Raw genomic sequence first — 22,023 nt, 5'->3', positions numbered from 1 at the left:
GCTTTGTAAGAAAACATCCTTATCCCTAGGAGATACATGCTGATGTATTTAAAGTGTCATGGTCTCTGCAATTTACTTTCAGATGGTTGAGCAAAACAGAAAACACAGATACACGAGTAAACGGAGGGAGCATGTGCCCACACGGGCAAGATAAAGCAGTGTGGTAACATGTTAACGACTGGCAAATCTAGGTAAAGCATATATAGGTGTTCATTCTCCTTTTCTTTCACTTTTTCTGTAGGTTTGAAATTACCCAAAACAAAAAGTTGGAGTGGGGAAAGAAGGCAAGGTACATGAAGTCCTCAGCTATGCCTTAAGGAAATAAACCATACAGCAGAGCTGAGTGGCATAGCAAGGAAAGCATGGGGAGATCTACAGATGCCAGCCTTCCAAGACCGACAGCTGACCTCTGAAAATACGGATGCTATGGAGCCTTCAGGGTAGTGTGGTGCCCTCAAGGAACCCCAAAAGAAGCTTCATTCCAACACTTCATTTAAAAATAAAAAATTTTAAAAAGGTGCATAAGGATCCAAAATGGTTATGTTCATTGTGACTGCAGCTATGCAACTACGCTTATAAAAGGAAATAAGCAAAACTGTATTAAGGTAGAGGATGACAGGTGATTATTCCAAAATGTTCTTCAATATTGTTGCAATGTCAACAGCAGCTAATGTATGTGTATATATATATGCATAGACCTAAATGCATGTAAAATTACTACAGTCGATTAAAAATAACAAGCATGTTAAAATGTGAGTTAATAGTGATATTTTAAAAGCAATTTACTGATATGGGGAGGAAAGAACTTGTCAGGGTCAATGAAACTTTCTAGCCCAGACAGCTGGGAGAGTGGTAGTTCCTAGCAGAAATAAGTTAGTCATCAGGAGCAGAAAATGGATGTTTGTTTTATACCAAGAAAGATCAGTCTTGTTTTAAATGTCTTGATATGGAGTCTGGACTATACAAGTCTTCAGATGGTAATAATACAAACATCATTAAATGAGAAGTCATTCATTCAGCCCAATTTACTGGGTATTCTTTATGTGTCCTCTATCCCGAAGTGATCAAACCCACTTCCTGCCCATAGGGAACTTAGTATATGATAGAAATAAATACAAACAGAAAATTATAATCAAATGCAGTAAGTGTAAGAATAATAAGTAAAGGGTATTATGGAAGCTCAAAGGACAAGTGTCCAAACCAAATCAGAAGGTATGGGTTGGGGGGTAATTTGGGAAGTTTCAGGGAAAAAGTGACCATTAAACTGAACCCTAGTGGACGTTCATGCCCAAGGAGGCAAAAATCAGACGAGGCTCTGCAGAGGGACAACATGAACAAAGGCAGAGAGGGAAGAAGCAGCACCCAAGGTACAGGGAGCTACAAGCAAGAAATGAGACTAGAAGAATAGACAAAGGCCACAGGAGACTTGAGAGGTGATGTTATGGAGCCTGGAAAGGATCTTGTTGTAATCATAACAATACATCTGTGTTGTGACTTGAAATCAAGTCTTCAAATTCAGAGACTACATTCTTCATCGTACTCTTAGACGGAAGTGAGCCACTGAAGACTTTTACATAAGGGAATTACATGCTTAGTTTGTATTTTAAATACGTGAGGACTCTGTGAAACATGACTTTGAGGGAAATAAAATGGATATAGTGAAACCAGTAAGAAGGCTATGGCAGCTACCTGAACCATGTTAGCAGTAGAAGGGACACAGAATGGAACACGTGCAGAGATCTTCAGAAAGTTAAACTGGTAGGAGTTGGTGAAGGCAAAACGTAGGTGGGAGGAGCCATGAACGATTCAGTAGATTATGAGAAGTGATAAGTGAATGGTGAGATCATCAACATTATAATAAGGAAGAGAAGTCTGGAGTAGGGAGGAAAGGGGTCAGTGAAGAAATGAAGAGGAGGTAAATACATATCCTAATTTTAAGGAACGCCTAAAGAGATTACTTAGCCACTATCATACACCCATAAATATAGAGAAAATGTTACATTAAACTGTTGTGCAAGGACGACGTCACCTTTTTTGAGATCAACAGTCAAGAAAATGGGTGGTCATAATTTTATGCAATAGAATTTCAAAATATTAGAACCAATGTGTGTTGTGGTTGTAGCTAGCCAAGAGGGAGCTTTGACATAGTTGTTTTTGCATGAACGTACATGAACTTGGTCACAGGTATTCGTACTGATATCACTTTGAGTTAGTTGTGTTTGTATGTCGCTTAAAATGCCTTCAAAAACATTGTAGTATAATTTGCCCTTAAAATTAAGAGTTTGTTCAAAGAAAAGCATGAAAACAAACAGACAGCAGGATATAAGTTTCATATCAGTAAAACAAATACTCATTACAGGAATCAGTGCAATTCATAATTTCTTGTAAAACAGCATAAAAGTGCTTGTGAAAAAAAGAAATCTGTAATAAAGAGAAAAACCAGGGAAGTTGATGAAGCTTTGTGACATATGCAAAGGAACTGCTTATTCACATGCCAGGCATGTAACTGAAGGCAGAAGAAACCCCTCAGAACAGATAAAAAATTTTGAAGCATAGGCAACTGATGTGACCGATTCATGAATCATGCAGGATTTCTGTTAAAATGTCAAACATCAGTTTATCATGGAATTCCTATGGTCTTTGAAGAGACACTGTTTAACTTTCAGAAGCATCTGATCTAACTGAGGAAGAAAATGAAACTAAGGCAAACAGGAAAGTGTCTGCATTAAAAATGTGCAGGATACTTGTTGATAATTTGAAAGAAAATCCCTACAGCAGTGGAGTACTATTTTAGGAAATGGTTCACTGTTGGAACAGAGGATGATACTGTGAGGAAAGACATAGCTACTGACAATTTTGATTAAGAAATGGTTCAGAATAGATGGGCTCTGAACATGAAGAAGTTCTTGACAACTCAATTCACTTTTATTCTCCCTTCTACAGCTACAGAGGAGTGAAATTAATTTTTAAAACCTATGCTTAAAGTCTAAAAGAAGCAATGATCAGAAAATAAAATCAAGAAACATTTCCATTTACAATAGCACCTAAAAGAATAAAATACTTAGGAATAAATTTAACCAGAAGTATGCAAGAGCTGTACACTGATAACTACAAAATAGTGTTGAAAAAAACTCGAGGTCAAAATAAATGGAAAAACATCCCTTATTTCTGTGGACTGCAAGACAATATTGTTAAGATGGCAATGTTTCCCAAATTGATCTACAAATTTAATGTAATCCCCGTCAAAATTCTAACTGCCTTTTTTTCAGAAATGACAAGTTGATTCTCAAATCATATGGAAAGGCAAAGGACCCCAAATACCTGAAACAACCTTGGAAAAGAACAAAGTTGTAGGACTCACATGTCCTGATTTCAAAACTTACTACAAAGCTACAGTAATTAGGACAGTGTGGTATGGAGCAAGGTTAATGTGGCACTGTCACAGACACACAGACCAAGAGAATAGAAATGAAAATCCAGAAATAAACCCATACATGTAGGGGTAATGGATTTCAACAAGAGTTCTAGGACCATTCAGTGAGGGAAAGAATAGTCTTTTCAACAAATGGTCCAGGGACAACTCAATATCCACATGCAAAAGAATGAAATTGGAACCTCAGTTCACACCATATACAAAAAATTAACTCAAAATGGATCACAGGCCTAAATGTAAGGTCTAAAACCATAAAACTCTTAAAAGGAAACATGTATAATAAACCTGTATGACCTTGGATTGGGCAACAGTTTCTTAGATGTGACACCAAAAGCACAAGCAACCAAAAGAAAAACTAGATAAACAGGGCTTCGTCAAAACTTACAGCTTTGTGAGTCAAAGAACACTAGCAAGAAAGTGAAAACACATGCCTCAGAATGGGAGAAAATATTTGCAATTCGTGTATCTGATAAAGGTCTACCATCCAGAATATACACAAAGAACTATCACAACTCAACAATAAAAAGACAAACAACGCAATCTTCAAATGGTCAAAGGATCTGAGCAGACATTTCTCTGAAGGTGATATACAAATGGCCAATAAGCCCATGAAAAGATGTTCAACATTACTATTCACTAGGGCAATGCAAATCAAAACCATGGAATTCCACTTCACACCTACTAGGATGGCTATATTAAAAGACAGACAATAATAAGTGTTGCTGTGGGTATAGAGAAACAAACCCTAATTGCTGGTGGGATTATAAAATGGTACATATCATCACTTCAAAAAATAGTTTGGCAGTTCCTCAAAAGGTTAAACATATGATCCAGCCAATTTGGTTCCTAGTTATATACCCAAGAGAAATAAAACTACAGTTCACACAAAAACTTGTACATGAATGTTCACAGCAGCAGTATTCATAAAAGCCCCAAAGTGGAAACAATCCAAATGTCCAGCCGATGAATGGACAAACTGTGGTATATCCATGCAATGGAATGTTATCTGGCCATAAAAGGGAATGAAGCACTGATAAATGCTGCAACATGGAAGAACTGTGAAAATACTATGCTAAGCCATAGAAGCCAGACCAAAAAAAAGCGCTACACGTTGTATGATTTCATTTTATGAAATGTCCAGAATAGACAAATCCAAAGAGACAGAAAGTAGATTAGTAGTTACCCAAAGGGAGGGGGAGGGAGGAACTGGGACTGAACGCTAATAGGTACAACAGGGTTTCTTTACTGGCAATGTTCTGGAATTAGACAGTGGTGAGGGATACACAACACTGTGAATATGTTAAACACCACTGAACTGTACACTTTAAACTGGTGAATTTTATTTTATAAAATGGTGAATTTTATGTTATGAGAATTATAATAAAACAGTTCTTTAAAAGTCTAAAAGATCTTTTAAGATAAACAAAAGTGCTACAGGATAAGGAGACAATGTGTTATAGTTTAACTGTTGGCATATTCCTTCCTCCCCACCCCCCCTTCTTCTTTTTTTTTTTTTTTTTTTGGTGGTACATAAAATGAGTATATCTTAAAACCTAAGGCATCTGATTAGATTTGATGAAATATGGTATCTGCTAGTAGTTTCTAGCGTAATACCTGTCACATAAGAAAGGCTTAATACATGCTTCTTGAGAAAAATGACAACTTCTCACCCTTCCTATCAACAATTATGGTGCATTTTAACTTATGACATTTTTTGAAATTCTTTTAATAATCAGTAGGAATATAGAATTGCTTTTTGTTTTATACCTTTTTTACTATACCATTCATTAAAATATAGCCTTGAGGAATGTAAGGTACTATATAAAGGCATAAAAGGTTTTTCTACTTGAACCAAGTTTTAGAGTACAAGGATAAATCTCTTTTTTTCAAGTAGTAAGTATCAAAGCTCTATTTCTTAAGACTTTTCAAACGAAGATGTTAATAACACTTTTAACTAAAAATGCATAAAATATGTAAAAGTAACAATCATTTACAGTTCTAGCATTAAATTAACCACTTCGAATACATCTGATGTATTTGACTTCGTGTTTGTTTTCAGAAGGGAAAACACATCTATTATGTTTGTAAAAATGACATGTTCATTATAAAAATTTAATCAGTGCAGCAAAGCACAAAAGAAATTTTAATGAACTTACCATCCAGCTTACATTCAAACAGAAAAGTAGGTATACATAATATTATAAAATTGGGATGATGTCATGAATGTCTTTTAATTTAAAAGTTTCATTTTATTTTTACTGGAATGCAATATAAGAAAAGGCTAGGAAAAGAAATGCTGAACTTCCAATAAAATTTTTTTCCTCAAGAGTTAATATTTTTTGAAAGAGTAACCTATGTTGCGAGAGCATGAAAAAATGTATAGTTTTACCCATCAAGTTTGAGTGTATCAATTTTATAATTATCTATTGAACTCTGAAAACTCAACAGTTAAAAAAAGAGTAATTCAATTAGAGAACAGGTTAAAGACACGAAGAGATATTTCACCAGACGATACAGATAAGCACGTGAAAAGATGAAGAACATAATCTGACATCAGGCAAATGCAAATTAAAACCATGGTGAGATATTACTGCATACCTATCACAATGGTTAAAATAAAAAATTGTGGGCTTCCCTGGTGGCACAGTGGTTGAGAGTCCGCCTGCCGATGCAGGGGACGCGGGTTCGTGCCCCGGTCTGGGAAGGTCCCATATACTGCAGAGCGGCTCGGCCTGTAAGCCATGGCCACTGAGCCTGCGCGTCCGGAGCCTGTGCTCCGCAATGGGAGAGGCCACAGCAGTGAGAGGCCCGCGTACCGCTAAATAAATAAATAAATAAATAAATAAATAAATAAATAAATAAAAAATTGTGACAACACCTAAAGATGGCAAGGATGTGGAGAAACTGGATCACTCATATATTGCTGGTGGGAATGCAAAATGGTACAGTCACTCTGAAAAATATTTTGGCAGGTTCTTAAAAACCTAAACATGCAACTACCACACAACCTAGCAACGGTACTCCTAAGGTATTTATCCCAGAGAAATGAAGACTTAAGTTCACACAAAAACCTATAAACAAATGTTCATAGCAGCCTAGTCCCTTTGGGCTGCTATAACAGAAATATCATAAATCGGGTGGCTTATAAACAATAGAAATTTATCTCTCACGGTTCTGGAGACTGGGAGATCCAAGATCAAGGTGCCTGCAGATTCACTGTCCGGTGATAGTCCATTTCCTGGTTCACAGACAGCAGTCTTCTCACTGTGTCCTAACATGACTGAAGGGGTAAAGGAGCTCTCTGCGGCCTCTTTTTAAGGGCACTAATCCCATTCATGATGCCTCCACCCTCATAGCTAATCACCACCCGAAGCCCACATTCTAATACTATCAGACTAGAGATTTGATTTCAACATATGAATCTAGGGGGACACAGACATTCAGCCAATAGTTGCAGCTTCACAGCCCTCAAACGTAAACCAACCCAAATGTTCCTCAGTGACTGGTTCAGAAACAAAACAAAAATGATATAGTTCATCCATACCATGGAATATTCTTAGCAATAAAAAAGGAATGAATATACACATAACAACTTGGAAAGATCTCAGGGGAATTATGCTGAGTAAAAAAATCCAATCCAAACAGTCCATATACTATCTGACTTATTCAGCACTCTTCGTGATTTCATTATATAATATTCTTCATAATTTCATGACAGAATTACAGTAATAGGAAACAGATTAGCGCTTGCCATGGGTTAGGGAAGGGGCAGAGATAGGGCAAGGCTGGGAAGGAGGTGGGTATGGTTATAAAAAGGCAGCCCAAGGGATCCTTGTAGTGATGGAACTGTCCATGTCTTGACTATGGTGGGGTATACATGGACCTACACATGTGGTAAAACTACACAGAACTAAAAACATACACACTACTGAGTACATGTAAATCTGTGTGAAATCAGTGGATTGTACTGTCAGTTCCATGGATGTGATACTGTTCTACAGTTTTGTAAGATGTTGCCCCTGAGGCAAACTGGGTGAAGGGTACATGGATCTCCCTGTATTATTTATTAAAACTGCATGTGAATCTATAATTATCTCAAAATAAAAAGTTAAATTTTAAAAAGGAGGTAGCTAGAAAAATTCCTTAAAGTGATAATCGCGGAAAAGTACAGAATGTGAACGAATACTAAGTGGGCAGAATAACCTTGTGCATACACAGTTGTACTACTTAAGTATATATCTTCAAGGTAAATTTCTAGAGGACTTCCCTGGTGGTGCAGTGGTTAAGAATCCGCCTGCCAATGCAGGGGACACAGGTTCGATCCCTCGTCGGGGAAGATCTCACATGCCTCGGAGCAACTAAGCCCATGCACCCTAACTACTGAGCCCACGCACCACAACTACTGAAGCCCGTGTGCCCAGAGCCCATGCTCCACAGCAAGAGAAGCCACTGTAATGAGAAGCCCAAGCACCGCAACGAAGAGTAGCCCCCGCTCAATGCAACTAGAGAAAGCCCACAACAGCAACGAAGACCCAACGCAGCCAAAAAAAAAGTGGTGAGAGTGGGCATCCTTGCCTTGTTCCTGATCTTAGAGGAAATGCTTTCAGCTTTTCACCCTGAGTATGATGTTAGCTGCAGGTTTGTCATATATGGCCTTTATTATGTTGAGGTATGTTACCACTATGCCTGCTTTCTGGAGAGTTTTTGTTAGAAATGGATATCGAATTTTATAAAAAAAATTCTTCTGTATCTATTATCATATGGTTTTTATTCTTCATTTTGTTAACGTGGTGTATCATACTGATTGACTTGTGGATACTGAAAAATCCTTGCATTCCTGGGATAAATCCAACTTGACCATGGTATATGATCCTTTTAATGGATTGTTGGATTTGGTTTGCTAGTATTTTGTTGAGGATTTTTGCAACTATGGTCAACAGGGATATGGACCTGTAATTTTCTTTTTTTGTGATATCTTTGTCTGGTTTTGGTAGCAGGATGATGCTGGCCTCATAGAGTAAGTTCAAAAGTGTTCCTTCCTCTGCAGTTTTCTGGAATGGTTTCAGAAGGATACGTGTTAACTCTTCTCTAAATGTTTGGTACAACTCACCTGTGAATCCATCTGGTCCTGGACTTTTGTTTGTTGGGAGTTTTTAAATTACTGAGTCAATTTCATTACTGGTAATTCATCTATTTCCTATTTCTTCCTGGTTCAGTCTTGGCAGACGGTGCATTTAGGAATTTGTCCATCTTTTCTTGGTCATCCCTTCTACTGGCACACAGTTGTTCACAGTAATCTATCATGATCCTTCGTATTTCTGTGATGTCAGTTGTAACTTCTTTTTCAGTTCTGATTTTTACTGATTTGGGCCTCTTCCTTTTTTTCTTGATGAGTCTGGCTGAAGGTTTATCAGTGTTGTTTACCTTTTTGAAGAACCAGCTTGAATTCTTAAAGCCAGTACTTTATATATATATATATATGTATATGTATATATACTTTATTTTTTAGGGTAGTTAGGTTCACAAAGAAACTGAGCATGAAGGTACAGAGAGTATTCATATACCTCTTACTCCCACACATGCATAGTCTCCCCTGTTATTAACACCCCCACTAGAGTGTACATTTGTTACAATGGATGAACCTACATGAACACAAAATTATCACCCAGAGTCCCTATTAGGGTTCACTCTTAACGTTGTATATTCTGTGAGCTGTACAAATGTGCAATGACATGTGTCCCCCATTTTAGTATCATACAGAGCCATTTCATGGCCCTAAAAATTCTGTATGTTCCACCCATTCATCCCTCCCTCCTCCTCCATACCTTTGTTTATTCTAAACAAATTTTATTATTTTTGGCCATGACAGGCGGCATGCAGGATCTTAGCTCCCCGACCAAGGATTGAACCTGTGCCCCCTGCAGTGGAAGCGCGGAGTCTAAACCAATGGACTGCCAGGGAAGTCCCACATTTGTTTTTATAGTATAAAAGTATTCATTATTAATCTTGTCTTATTGATATTAAAATGCATATAATTAGAAATTAGATTAAAATCCTAAATAAATGTATTTTTATATGAAAAGTCAACACAAAGAAATCCACTCACAGTATGGATTAGTTTTTTTAAACATACATATTCTAAATAATGACAATCAGTTTACTCTTTCCCATTTATATTAGTGCCACTAAGACACTCTAATATGCTATTTTTATTTTCCACATCATCAAAAAAAAAGATTTATCTGTAGTCAATATACACTATTTACTAAGCTCGTAAAACAGATTAAGGTCCTTTGAGAACATTTCAACAACCATCTTAAAGGAAGCAGAATTCATCTTATCACAATTTTCCCATTGCCTGAGACTTCTGGTTAATTGAATTTTTACTTTATACTACCTGTAACTTGTTCCTCATATTCTATGACAGTTATTCATTATATACTTATTCCATCAACAAATATTTAACGGTTGTCTGTTATGTGTCAGACTCTAATAATATGCTGGCGAAAATATGGATAAGATACCCTACCCTCATGAAGCTTCTATTTTAGTGGGGAGTTATAGACAAGACTCATAATATAATGTATGGCAATATGGTAAGGTGCCTGGGATGGGGTGGGCATTGACATGGGTGGTTAATTAAGGTGTGGCGGCCAATGAAAACTACTTTAGGGCTGCCCTGGTGGCGCGGTGGTTGAGAGTCCACCTGCCGATGCAGGGGACACGGGTTCGTGCCCCAGTCTGGGAAGATCCCACATGCCGTGGAGCGGCTGGGCCCGTGAGCCATGCCCGCTGAGCCTGCGCGTCCGGAGCCTGTGCTCCGCAACGGGAGAGGCACAACAGTGAGACGCCTGTGTACCACAGAAACAAAAACAAAAACAACCCAACTACTTTAAAGAGCTGATATTTGTACAGAGACCTGATAAAGAAGTTACCATGCAAAGACCTTAAGAAAGTAGTTTCAGGGCAGTGGGAAAAGCAAGTGTAAAGATAGCTGAGGCAGAAACCAGCTTGGAAGAACAGTTTGGAGGTCAGTTTGCTGTGGTGTAGAGAACAAACAAAAGAATGGTATGATATGAGGCAGAAGCTGGTAAGGACAAGATTATGAAGGAAGCCATCCAAGATAAGCAGTTTGGATTTTATTCTGATTGTCACTGAGCGCGACTGGAGAATTTTAAGGGGGGCGTATAGTAGATTCTGATTTATGTTTTCAAAGATCACTGTTCACCACATGGAGAATGACTTGTGAGGAGGCAGGAAGGAGAGACGAAAGCAGTCCATCCAAGAGGCTTGACCCAGGTGGCCCAGACTAGAGTTGTAGTAATGGAGATGATGAATCAATGTATACAGCACATGTTGTATGGGAAGCTGACAGGACTTGCTAATGAACTGACTTGCAGTTATAAGGCGAAAGAGCAGTGTCTAAGATAATGTCTACGGTGGTCATTTATTGCAATGGAGAAGACAAGAGAAGAAAGGAGGCATAGAGGAATACAGGTTCCTCTGAGGTAAGGAACTGTCTGTCTTTCCCTAGCCCTCACACACCAGCAGGTGTGGAACTGGGAAGAAGGAGAGGTAAAATATGTGAGCATGAGATCATATCAGCGCCAGGTGTCCAATCCAAAGTGCTAGAGTAACAGATCTAGCCTATACTGGGGGAGAGGGGGGGACGGGAAGAAAAGATTTTGAACCAGCTATTTTACTGAAGTTTACAAATTAATAGACTGGGGCTTCCCTGGTGGCGCGGTGGTTGACAGTCCGCCTGCTGATGCAGGGGACACGGGCTCGTGCCCTGGTCCGGGAATATCCCACGTGCCGCGGAGTGGCTGGGCCCGTGAGCCACGGCCACTGAGCCTGCATGTCCGGAGCCTGTGCTCCGCAACGGGAGAGGCCACAACAGTGAGAGGCCCACGTACCAAAAAACAAAAGAATAGACTGTGTCTTAGAAACTGAAATGTGATCATATAATTGAAAGTGGCCTGAAAACTTATGAAATTGGATCAATATGTTGTTCAGGAAGATGCAACCCACTGGAAAGAGGGGTGGTTAGAACACAGCTGAAAGCAGTAACAGGGAAAGAAAACTCTTTTATGTTTATTCCCCAAGTTTTTCAGAATACTCAGAAAATGAAGTACCAAAAGTGACTCAAGAATGAGGAAATCATCAGTTGGATCAAAAGCTGCTGAGAAGTTTAAAAGAATGAAGACAGAGGACCAATGTCAGCACTACTGCAGTGGTTGATCACCTTGATAAAAGTCATTTTAATAAGTGGTAGAGACACAAAAGCCAAACCGGAGTGGGTAAAAAAGAATACAGGAAATGAGGAAATAAAGGTAACAATTACAGAATATCTATCGAGAAGGTTAGCTACAAACACATGAGAAAAAAACAAGAGCAGACTATTTTTAATCATAATGGCAGCTTAATTCCTAGCATGCTTCACGGAAATGTCACTATTATTCTTTAGCAATCCTCTGCAACCAAAATATGTATAGTTCAGGAAAAAGCAATTTTTAAATAGATTTTTTTTTTCTTACCTTCACTGATTAAATTTAATGTGTCTCGTTTTCCATCTCCTTGTGACTGACCTGGATCCAGTGAAGTCTGAGAAAGGCTAACTTCAGCTGATAACTGGTCAAGACTTTGACAACTTTTTCTGTAAAACAAGGGTGAGATACTACTTTACCTTCTTCTCACAATAAAGCATTTCTAGAGATAGTCTTTAATGGTTTTCTCCAACTTATTGAGTTTCTGGTTAATTTCTCCCCAATTTCTCCCCTAAACTGTCTTTATCGTGGCAGCAATAGAATTTCCCTTATCCTTTTCCCTCCACCCTCTCTGGAGGTCTGTTTAATCCACTAAAAAAAGGAAAAGAGAAATAACTTGTCAAACAAATTTAATTCCTTACACCAATTTTTGATGATCAAGTTAGCTAAGAAATAGGGACTTCTGGTCATTATTAATTGTCAAAGGTGCAGAAAATCTTACATCTCTCCTAATACAGAAACAAAACTGACATAACTTAGTGATGATTGTGTATCTCCTAAGCACAGTGCCTTGATACCGTTACAGATGGTTATTACATAAAAATAATAACAAATTACTGTTATCAATTCCTGTAACTGAGAAGTTTAAAAAATGTTGGGTAGTAAAATACCTACTTGTGTTAATACACCATCAAGATAATTAACCTCCTTCCATCATCTATTTATAACTGTGAGCTCATTTTCTAGTAAACAAATTCACTAGAAATAAATTATAATAGATGAAAAAATTCAGCTATAAATGGAAAGTTAATAAATATTTATGTTTAAATGTTAATGAATGTTTATGTGCAAATGTTTAAACCTTCCTCATATTTGTTTTGTCAACATAAAACCAACTCAAGAGATATATGCAGCTTTCATGTTACTGACATTTCAAGTACGTGAACAAAATTCATTTTTATTTCTAAATATAAATGATCCAGGAAAGGGAATATGTTTTTCAGGTTCAATATTTATTTCCCAAGGTAACCAAACCCTATCTAATTTCCTAGAAATGTTATATAGTCTATGATAATGTTATAGAAAACATATATCTATTACATAGCTACTCTCTATTCATACACATAAGAGTAGACTTACAAATTTATCAGGTGTATGTATATTAAGGGGGATATATACAGCAGGCATCTATTTGTTTTCTCCTCTAAGAAATGAGGTGAAGGATGAGGTGATGGAATAGCCTTCCCAGCCTACAATGCGAGCAGCATTCTCACGTTATAACATCATTTTTTAAATGGTGAGAGTATAAAAGTTCTTAATTATAATTTTAAGTAGCAGGAAAGTCTACTGTAGGAAACTTCTGATAATTATAATAGATGACACATATATAAGCTATACAACATGTAACAAAAAAATGATACCGATATTTATATAGCACTTACCAAACGCTAGGCACTGTTCTACATATATTATATACATTAACTTATTTAATCCTCACGACTACCAGAAGAGGTTGGAATTATTATTATCCCCACTTTACAGCAGAAGAAACTGGGGCACAAGAGATGAGATTTGAACTTGGTAGCCTAGCTCTAATTCTATCCCCTTAACTACTATGCTATCTCCTCTCTAGTGTAAGAAGAAAAGATGTCTTCCTATTTTATTAGAAACCCTTCTTAAAGAATAGCCTTGTTTGCTGAGATAGACCATGTAAATTATACTGTATTTAATCAAATCACTGAAAATTTCACTTGATTTCCAGTAAAATCTTATTTCTTTAGCTATAGCAGAAATCAGGAACAGAGGAATTGAATAAAGGAAGTTATTTATAAATAAGTTTCTTTTCCAAATTATTTTTCTGTGCCTAATAGGCAGAGGACTTGCTTTTAAAAATGAAGGGCTTAAGATGAGTTTCTGACACTGATATTTCACTATAGGAAACTTAATATTATTAAATTTAAAAAATTATGCGTAGAAGTATTTACAAACAACAAGATACCCAGAAGCAAAAAAGACTCTGGCGAGTAAGGACTGAGAACTTGACAGCACACATTTACAGACTCTCAAGGGAGGAAAGCATGTGAAAGCATCCTATGGTAATGGCAACACAAAATGAGCTTTCTGTGTGACCTACTGAAGTACCTTTTAGAATACCACACTTCTAAGCCCAAAGTGATTTAGGGACCTTTCTACCCTTCAGTGAATAAACTCTGAGTTTATTGGCTTTATTTACTTAACCAAATGTCAATGAATATAAAAATAAAATTTGGTAGACAATGATGTTCTGAAGTAAAAATTCCAAGCCAAAACTAAGCACATTATTCATAAGATATTAAGAATAGTACCATACAATGTCTTCCTTGCACGAAACTACTTCCCACCACCTGGTAGGAATCTAGTTCAGCTGCTTTCAGTAATGACAAAGAATGGCTGTGGTTTCCTCATTTTTTACCATATTTCCAATGCGACCGGCAGCTCCATCTGACAAACGTTTTGTTGTCATGGAGCAAACTACCTGTCTATGGGAGTTCTGTCTTCAAAAGGTCATCACTAAGTCCTATCTTAGAATTCTAGACTCACTTTAAACACATTGAAAGATTTAAGTGTAACCCACCAGATACGTCAAACCAGTTAACAGTCTGTTCCTATTTCTCAGGGTATAATTTCTTTTTTTTTTAATGTGTTGCTGGGGGTTGATACATTTTTTTAAAATTTTATTTATTTTTTTATACAGCAGGTTCTTATTAGTTACCTATTTTATACATATTAGTGTATACATGTCAATCCCAATTTCCCAGTTCATCCCACCACCACCACCAGCCCCCTTACCCGCCTTGGTGTCCATACGTTCGTTCTCTACATCTATGTCTCTGTTTCTCACAGAGTATAATTTTTTAAACGGCAAGAGTTTAATCAAAATAAGAACCCAAGATAGTAAGAGTCATGCATTATGACTATATAAAAGTTTGCAGTTTAATCTATGCCATTACATTGTTAAATATAATTTAAATTAAACTTGTAGGAATTGTCATGAGTACCTGGGATATAATAAAATCCACTGCATTCAATATCTTACTATATAAGCATTTTAAAACCACTCAAAATCAGGACTTCCCTGGCGGTCCAGCAGTTAAGACTCTGCGCTTCCACTGCAGGGGGCATGGGTTTGATCCCTGGTCGGGGAGCTAAGGTCCCACAAGCCGCGTGTTGTAGCCAAAAAAATAAAAAATAAAAAAATAAAATCATTCAAGTTTAGACTTATATACATAGAACTGGGTACCAAATAAAGGCAAATTAAAAGGAAACTGAGCAACAGGGCTGAATTCAATTATAAGTAAAATTTTCTACAATTTTATACTTTATATCAATGCAGATGCAATGATATGGATAATCTACATTACTTATTCGCCCAGTAGACATACGGAGGTCAATGATAATTCACATTATCTGGTAGTCATTGGGCAACAGAGAGATAGAAGAAGAAACTATCCACATGTACAAAATAAAAACAAATAATGTGCACTGTCTACACAGAGGCACATGACTGTGTGTGGAAACAGAAATATGCCATTCTTTTTATTCTTGGTTTGATTTTCATAGAAGTATGTTAAAGGAACAAACTAAGCATTTGGTAGAGCAGAACATCTATAAAGTCTCAATTTGCTACAAAATGGAAGGATGCAAGGGAGCTTGAAAGGATACATGTGAGTCAGGTCAATGCAAAACTTATTTAAAGAGATTTCTACAGCCTCAGTGCCTTAGGGAGTCCTCTTCTAAAAAGACTGGAAAGACACACAAGAGAAGGAGAACCTCTAATACACCTGAAGTGATTATATCTGATGCATCGGAGTCATTAAGAAAAGTAGGCCTAAATGATAGATCATAAAGGGCACATAAAGGCTCATAATTCTTAATAATTTTGTGAATAATAGCCAAACTGGAAGACAATGATAAATTTAGAAGACTAAAAGAAGCTTAAGTAGGGCTTCCCTGGTGGCACAGTGGTTGAGAGTCCGCCTGCCGATGCAGTGGACACGGGTTCGTGCCCCGGTCCGGGAAGATCCCACATGCCGCGAAGCGGCTGGGCCCGTGAGCCATGGCCGCTGAGCCTGCGCGTCCGGAGCCTGTGCTCCGCAACGGGAGAGGCCACAACAGTGAGAGGCCCGCGTACCGCAAAAAAGTGACAATGAATCTCATCTTTTGGGATGGGAATGATGCGTTAGGCAATAATCTAACAAGGCTATGTAACGGATAATCTAACAAGATTATATAACAAATATCTAACAAGCTCATGTAACCTAGACTTTACATAAAAAGATACATATTAAAACAGAACTCACTGGAGACAAAAAAGAATCAATTGCTCTATGTGTGTCTGGGAGTGTGCTTTACATATTTATTTATTGTTGAGCTTCTACAGTGAGCCTATAACGCTATAATATCAAACATGATACTCCTATGTTTGAAATAAAGGAAAAGATATAGTAAAATCCATCATAACTAATCTTGCCAGGTCTAAATAATAAAGAAATAAACTGGAAATGATATTTTTAAAGTTTTATAAACAGTATATTAAATGGAAATAAATTTAAGATCTATTGTGAAAGGGATCCTTCCACGACCAGGTGACCATAGCCAAGTTATCTGGCTCATTCTAAGAAATGTCAACAAATCCATGAAATTCATTAAATCAAACAGTGCGCTCTCTTTCTTCTCAAAGCCAACTGGGCGAATAAATTTCCAGAGCCCCAGAGAAATAACTATAGACATCCCATACTCTTAGCAGAAAATTATGATGACTCATTATAGGGCCAGTTTCTTTCTCCATATTATCAAGAGAGCTAGTACTCCTTACTAAAGAGGCTTTGGCTACCACCTCCATAATGTGCAGTCTCTCAGAAACATGTGTTGGACTTATTTAAGATACTGGTCAAATGAAGAGGAATTAGTTACCAAGTCAGTTCGAGAGCTCTGGCTTATATTATGAATTTGAAGAGAGCAAAAACTGGATCCCGATGAAAAGCTATGATTTGTTTCAAACATGATTTATACAGCACTACTCTGTTCTGAAAATCCGAAGTCTCCATTTTTACATGAAAAAGTTGGTATTATGTACTTTGAACAACTGGGGATTTGCTGGTCATTTTAATTTTATATAGGGTTTTACAAGCTCTCTAAGAAAGTAGAGCTTGGGATGTTGGGTGAGTGTATATTCTCCAAACATGAAAGATACAAGGTTATGTGAGAGTATAAACAAAAAAAGATTATATAGGCTATAAATAAATAAAGATTTACCAGGAAATGATTAGGTTTCAGGCAATTTATTACCTCATATGACTTACAATTCTGTTTAAATAGGCATTACCCTCCAACATTACATGTGCAGAAACAGAAGGGAAGACGAGGAAGTGAGACTTCCCTGGTGGCACAGTGGTTAAGAATTGCCTGCCAATGCAGAGGATACGGGTTCGAGCCCTGGAGTCCAGGTTCGAGTCCAGGAAGATCCCACACGCTGTGGAGCAGCTAAGCCCTCAAGCCACAACTACTGAGCCTGTGCTCTAGAGTCCGCAAGCCACAACTATGGAGCCCACGTGCCACAACTACTGAAGCCCGCGCACCTAGAGCCTGTGCCCCGCAACAAGAGAAGCCACCGCAATGAGAAGCCTGCACACCGCAACGAAGAGTAGCCCCCGCTTGCCGCAACTAGAGAAAGCCTGGGTGCAGCAATGAAGACCCAACGCAGTCACAAATAAATAAATATATTTTAAAAAAAAGAGAGAGAGAGGAAGTGATGCTTAGTGTTACACAGCAAGGAAGCAGCAGAGATACTTTTAAGTCCTGACTTTAAACTGTAGGTCCAGGGATCTCAGAGCTACCCCCTCGTGCATACTTTTTGTTCAGGGATATCAATTTGGCGATAGGGCCACAGAAAAGCAATACCAACATCTGAGGGCAGGTTAGATTAAAGGATGATGCTGGGAAGGAAAGGGTGCCCCTTCTTAAACTAATGGAGTAACTGAGTCAAGAGGTATAAAATCTAGATCCATTCTAAACAGACAAACAGGCAGTTTCACTGCATTCTTTTCTGAGACTGCAATAACTTTTGTTGCTGCTACAATATTCTGTAAAAAAAGTCACTATTACTGCATGCAAAGGTAATCTGGAAATAAATCTTCCACTTAGATGTCCTTATTCGTTCTTCAATAGGTAGCTCTATGGGCAGGCAGTGGTACATACATGTCTTTGGCTAAAATATTTTCCCTCCCACTGTCTAAAGTGACCATGTAGGTATTGCAATAAAAAGACATAGTTATTAGTCTTTTAACTTGTCAGGATATAATATTATAATATTTTTGCAGTTAAAAAAGCTGGAGTATCTTATGTTATACATGGGTAAGTCTACCAAGTATTGCTATAAATTCAGTTTTTCAACTATAAATCAGAAATACAAATAAACTAATATTCTTCCATTCATTCAATGTCACAGAAAGATAAAATTATATACTAGGATAATAAGATATATTCCAGTTATTTATGACTTTCTTAAGGATGTAAGGGGAATTCAGTTCCAATCCATGAAAGGTCCAGTCAACACCTTGAATCATACTAAGTGCGGTGCAGGAGATGCTGAAGAGAGTTCTACCGATTCATTCTGTAAATAACTGGCTTATGTTTCCCTACGTATCTCTAACAATCAGTGAAACAAACATTAAAGCCTCTAGCAATTTTTTTTAAACAACGAAAGGTAAAATTTGAGTTCTACCTCCGATAAATGAAAAAAATCACAGAGTAAAGCAGGCAGAAATTATGTCTATGCTAAAACATTCCTTGTAGAAACAGTCTGGCTACTAATTACCTAGTGAAAGGCACCCTATGAAGCAGGGAAAGAAGTGTGTTGCTCTACCAGCGAAATTTAAAGCAAGGGCTCTAAAAGAAAAGCGGAGAGAAAAACAGAGAGAGAAAAAGAGGGAGAAGAGAAGAGAGGGAAAGAGAGGAAGGAGGGACAAAAGAAGAAAGGGAGGAAGGGAAGGGAAAGAACAGAAGGAGTTGCAGGGAGAGCAGGGAAAATAATCAGAAAATTAGCTGAAGACATATAGGAAAATAAAGATATTGAAAAAAAATTACCATGATGGGAAATGGCTAAAAGCCAAAAGAAGGTAATACAATTTACACGTTCCAAAATGAAGACTACCTAAAGAAAGAGATCCTAAAATTTTGCTGCTCTCTCAACACTGGGAAACAATAAAGAAACGAAATAGTCCTGAACACTGGGACAAAGAAACAGGAGAAGGATCTTGTGGCCTATAGGTGGAGTGATTATATCTTCAATATCCCCCCAATATTAGATTTACTGAAAATGAACAAAAGTCTTCCAGACCCATCAAGAACAAGTAAATTTCTTTCTACCCTTTCATGAGATGGAATTTTATGTTTTATAACAAGCATGAAAATTAGTCCTAACACAAACACCAAAGCTACAATTAAAAAATAGATGGCTCGGGCTTCCTTGGTGGCACAGTGGTTGCCAGTCTGCCTGCCAATGCAGGGGACGCGGGTTCGTGCCCCGGTCCAGGAAGATCCCACATGCTGCGTAGCGGCTGGGCCCATGAGCCATGGCTGCTGAGCCTGCACGTCCGGAGCCTGTGCTCCACAACGGGAGAGGCCACAACAGTGAGAGGCTCGCGTGATGCAAAAAAAAAAAAAAAAAAAAAAAAAAATAGATGGCTCATAAAATACAGGCTCACAGATTTCACTGAAGGACTGCCTGAAGATTAACTAGAGGAGAAGTAGGTAGCTGGTGGATTTCTCAAATTTTTTTTACTTCTCCAGGGTGCCTTGGCTTCATAACATTACCACATTCACTGCCTTAATCTAAACTTACTAAGCCACAATAGTCTTAAATCCTACTTTTGCTCTAAGCTAATAACGAATTCAGAAAGAATGAGAAACCAAAGTGGATAGCCATGTGTTTGGTACAACTAAGTTCGTAATTAGTTGGAAAAAAAAAGTATCACACTTACTCATACCACTGTTTATTGTGTTTTCGGTAAAGCAACGTATCCAAGGCAACAGCATTGACATCCAGAGCTCCTGGGGAAGGCCACTGGTTGGTGAGGTGGGCAGTTAACTCTTGTCTTGATCTTAAATCATTATTCTTTAGCACAGTCCTGTGAATATTAAGATGGTGAGTGCTTTTGTCTTCACTGTTCTGCATTGGCACAGGAACCTGATAATGGTATCAACTTAGGCCCCCAAATTCACCTTTTTAAAATGGTATGTTAACAGAATGTGACCAGAACTACAGGAAGGCTAGTTGGGGCTATGACTGTTTCGTCTCCTGCAATATGTGTGTTTCATTCTTTCTCTACTGCTACAATAAATCACTACCTGTGAAATTCAGACTTCCTATCTTTTCCCCAGAGATACTACTAAAGGACTCAAGATGCATTTTACATCTTAACTAAAGAACAATGGTGATATCTTAGAGTTACAGGTGATCAGACGCCAGTTAAAATACAGAAGAGAGTAAAGAGTCCACGTGTATGATTCTCTAGCTTCAAAATTCACAATCTGTTGAAGTAATTTAACTCAGTAAACAAACAAACACAATTAAAATGAATAAAAATAAAACTAATACAGAAAAATATAAAATAAAAAATCCATGAGGTTCCTGTAATTGTTTTTGATAAAAGTGACTACTAATAAATCTTCATGAACATAATTATATCAATGACAATTACATTGAACAATATAATCTACTGGAGATATTTCAACCACAGAACGAAGCCATTATAACAACTCATGGTTTACTTCCATTTTTGTAGAGCTGTTACTTGTCAGTAACAAGTTGCAAAAGAACTAGCTTTCTCCCAAGATTTCAATTTCACAAACCAACTGTCACAAGACTAATTCAACATTTGAACTGGTAGTTCGTTTAAAAGCATAATTCTGTTTGGAAAGCTCTTATTCTACCTCTAAAATGCCTTAAAATACCACCTAGGCAACCTGCATTCTCAAACAGGAGTCCACGAGTTTAGCGTCCCAAGGTCCTGACCCACCGGCTCAGAAGCAGGAAGTAAAACGTGCCTGCCACTAACTTTCAGAGATCATAGTCTTGTTGTGGGTGGCAGAGGGTCAGTGGTGCGCTAGCAAGACGCTCCTACACTGGAGAAAATCCGCCGGCGCAACACCTCTGGCTATTAACCATGATTCTAATGGAATAATCCCATTTTTTTTAATGTCTCTAGCAAGCTCCATACAAATATTTCTTATTTTACGGAATATCTGTGTGCATTTATAAATATTTGCTCCACTATGTCCATAAAGAAACATTATCTGATGTCAACACTAGATTCTCTCTTACAATGGAAATACTACAAGTGAAATAGGCAGAATCAGTGAGAATGTCTCCCATCAAGGTATTCCTTCAGGCTAGGTCCAACGATTTCATTTCACTAGAAAAGGAATGAAAAAATTTTAAAAGGCTTTTAAGGTAATTTAACATCGGTTTTTATGAAAACAGTAAAGAGTGATTAGAAATCTTCTAAGATTGACAGAAAAATAGTATAAAGCAGAAATGGGGATCACTGGCCAGAGAATCTATTATAATAAACTACCATTATTTTGGGTTCTCTTACTAGATTTCTCTCTTTCACATATTCCCTCTTTAGGGTTCCCAGTGAATGTCACTGGAGAACTCAATTCCAATGTCATAACTGGCCTACAGGAAATATTCAGAGCAGAAGGGAAGAAAGGCAAATGTGCATCTGAGGAAACGCCATTGGTAGAACTCAATGATAAGTAAATGAACGATCTTCCACTTCAGAATATATTCTTTCTGGAAAGCGAAAAGTCTTACAGCATATAAAATGGAAAAAGGAACTGAAGTTTCACAAGAGTTTTTACACACTATTTGCCTGTGGAGAATTTTTGCCCTATGACGAATTAAGGTACCGCCTTTTTCTATGGGAAGCTGCCTGGTCCTCTGAAACAGGAGATAAGAAATCTCAGCGTATTGAATAGGCCTAGTTTTCATCCGTGCCACATCTGTGTTCCACCGTTTGTGAGGAATGTGGACACAGTAAATCCTGGCACTTGCCTTGC

The 22,023-nt window shown here is 37.7% G+C and overlaps 2 protein-coding genes across 7 annotated transcripts in view; one reads left to right on the top strand and one right to left on the bottom strand.

The window, feature by feature from the left end:
- SLC25A40 (solute carrier family 25 member 40) overlaps nucleotides 1-743 on the top strand; it is a 65,508-nt gene extending 64,765 nt beyond the window's left edge. Inside the window, exon 12 of the mRNA XM_067746143.1 lies at nucleotides 242-743. Within this exon, the coding sequence (XP_067602244.1) occupies nucleotides 242-297 (56 nt within the window). The 3' untranslated portion in view covers nucleotides 298-743. The remainder of the gene's footprint in view (nucleotides 1-241) is intronic.
- RUNDC3B (RUN domain containing 3B) overlaps nucleotides 1-22,023 on the bottom strand; it is a 147,525-nt gene that overhangs the window by 6,017 nt on the left and 119,485 nt on the right. For 4 of the 6 annotated variants that reach the window (XM_067746130.1, XM_067746131.1, XM_067746134.1 and 1 more), the window contains 2 exons: nucleotides 19,941-20,087; nucleotides 11,971-12,089 (listed from right to left, as the gene is read on the bottom strand). In XM_067746130.1, the coding sequence (XP_067602231.1) occupies nucleotides 11,971-12,089; nucleotides 19,941-20,087 (266 nt within the window). The remainder of the gene's footprint in view (nucleotides 1-11,970; nucleotides 12,090-19,940; nucleotides 20,088-22,023) is intronic. The other 2 variants (XM_067746132.1, XM_067746133.1) reach the window with 1 other exon arrangement.

This window comes from Pseudorca crassidens, chromosome 8 (assembly GCF_039906515.1).
Source record: "Pseudorca crassidens isolate mPseCra1 chromosome 8, mPseCra1.hap1, whole genome shotgun sequence".
Lineage (NCBI taxonomy): Eukaryota > Metazoa > Chordata > Mammalia > Artiodactyla > Delphinidae > Pseudorca > Pseudorca crassidens.
The sequence above is the reverse complement of the archived record's forward strand: the minus strand, read 5'-3'. Positions and strand labels throughout refer to the sequence as shown.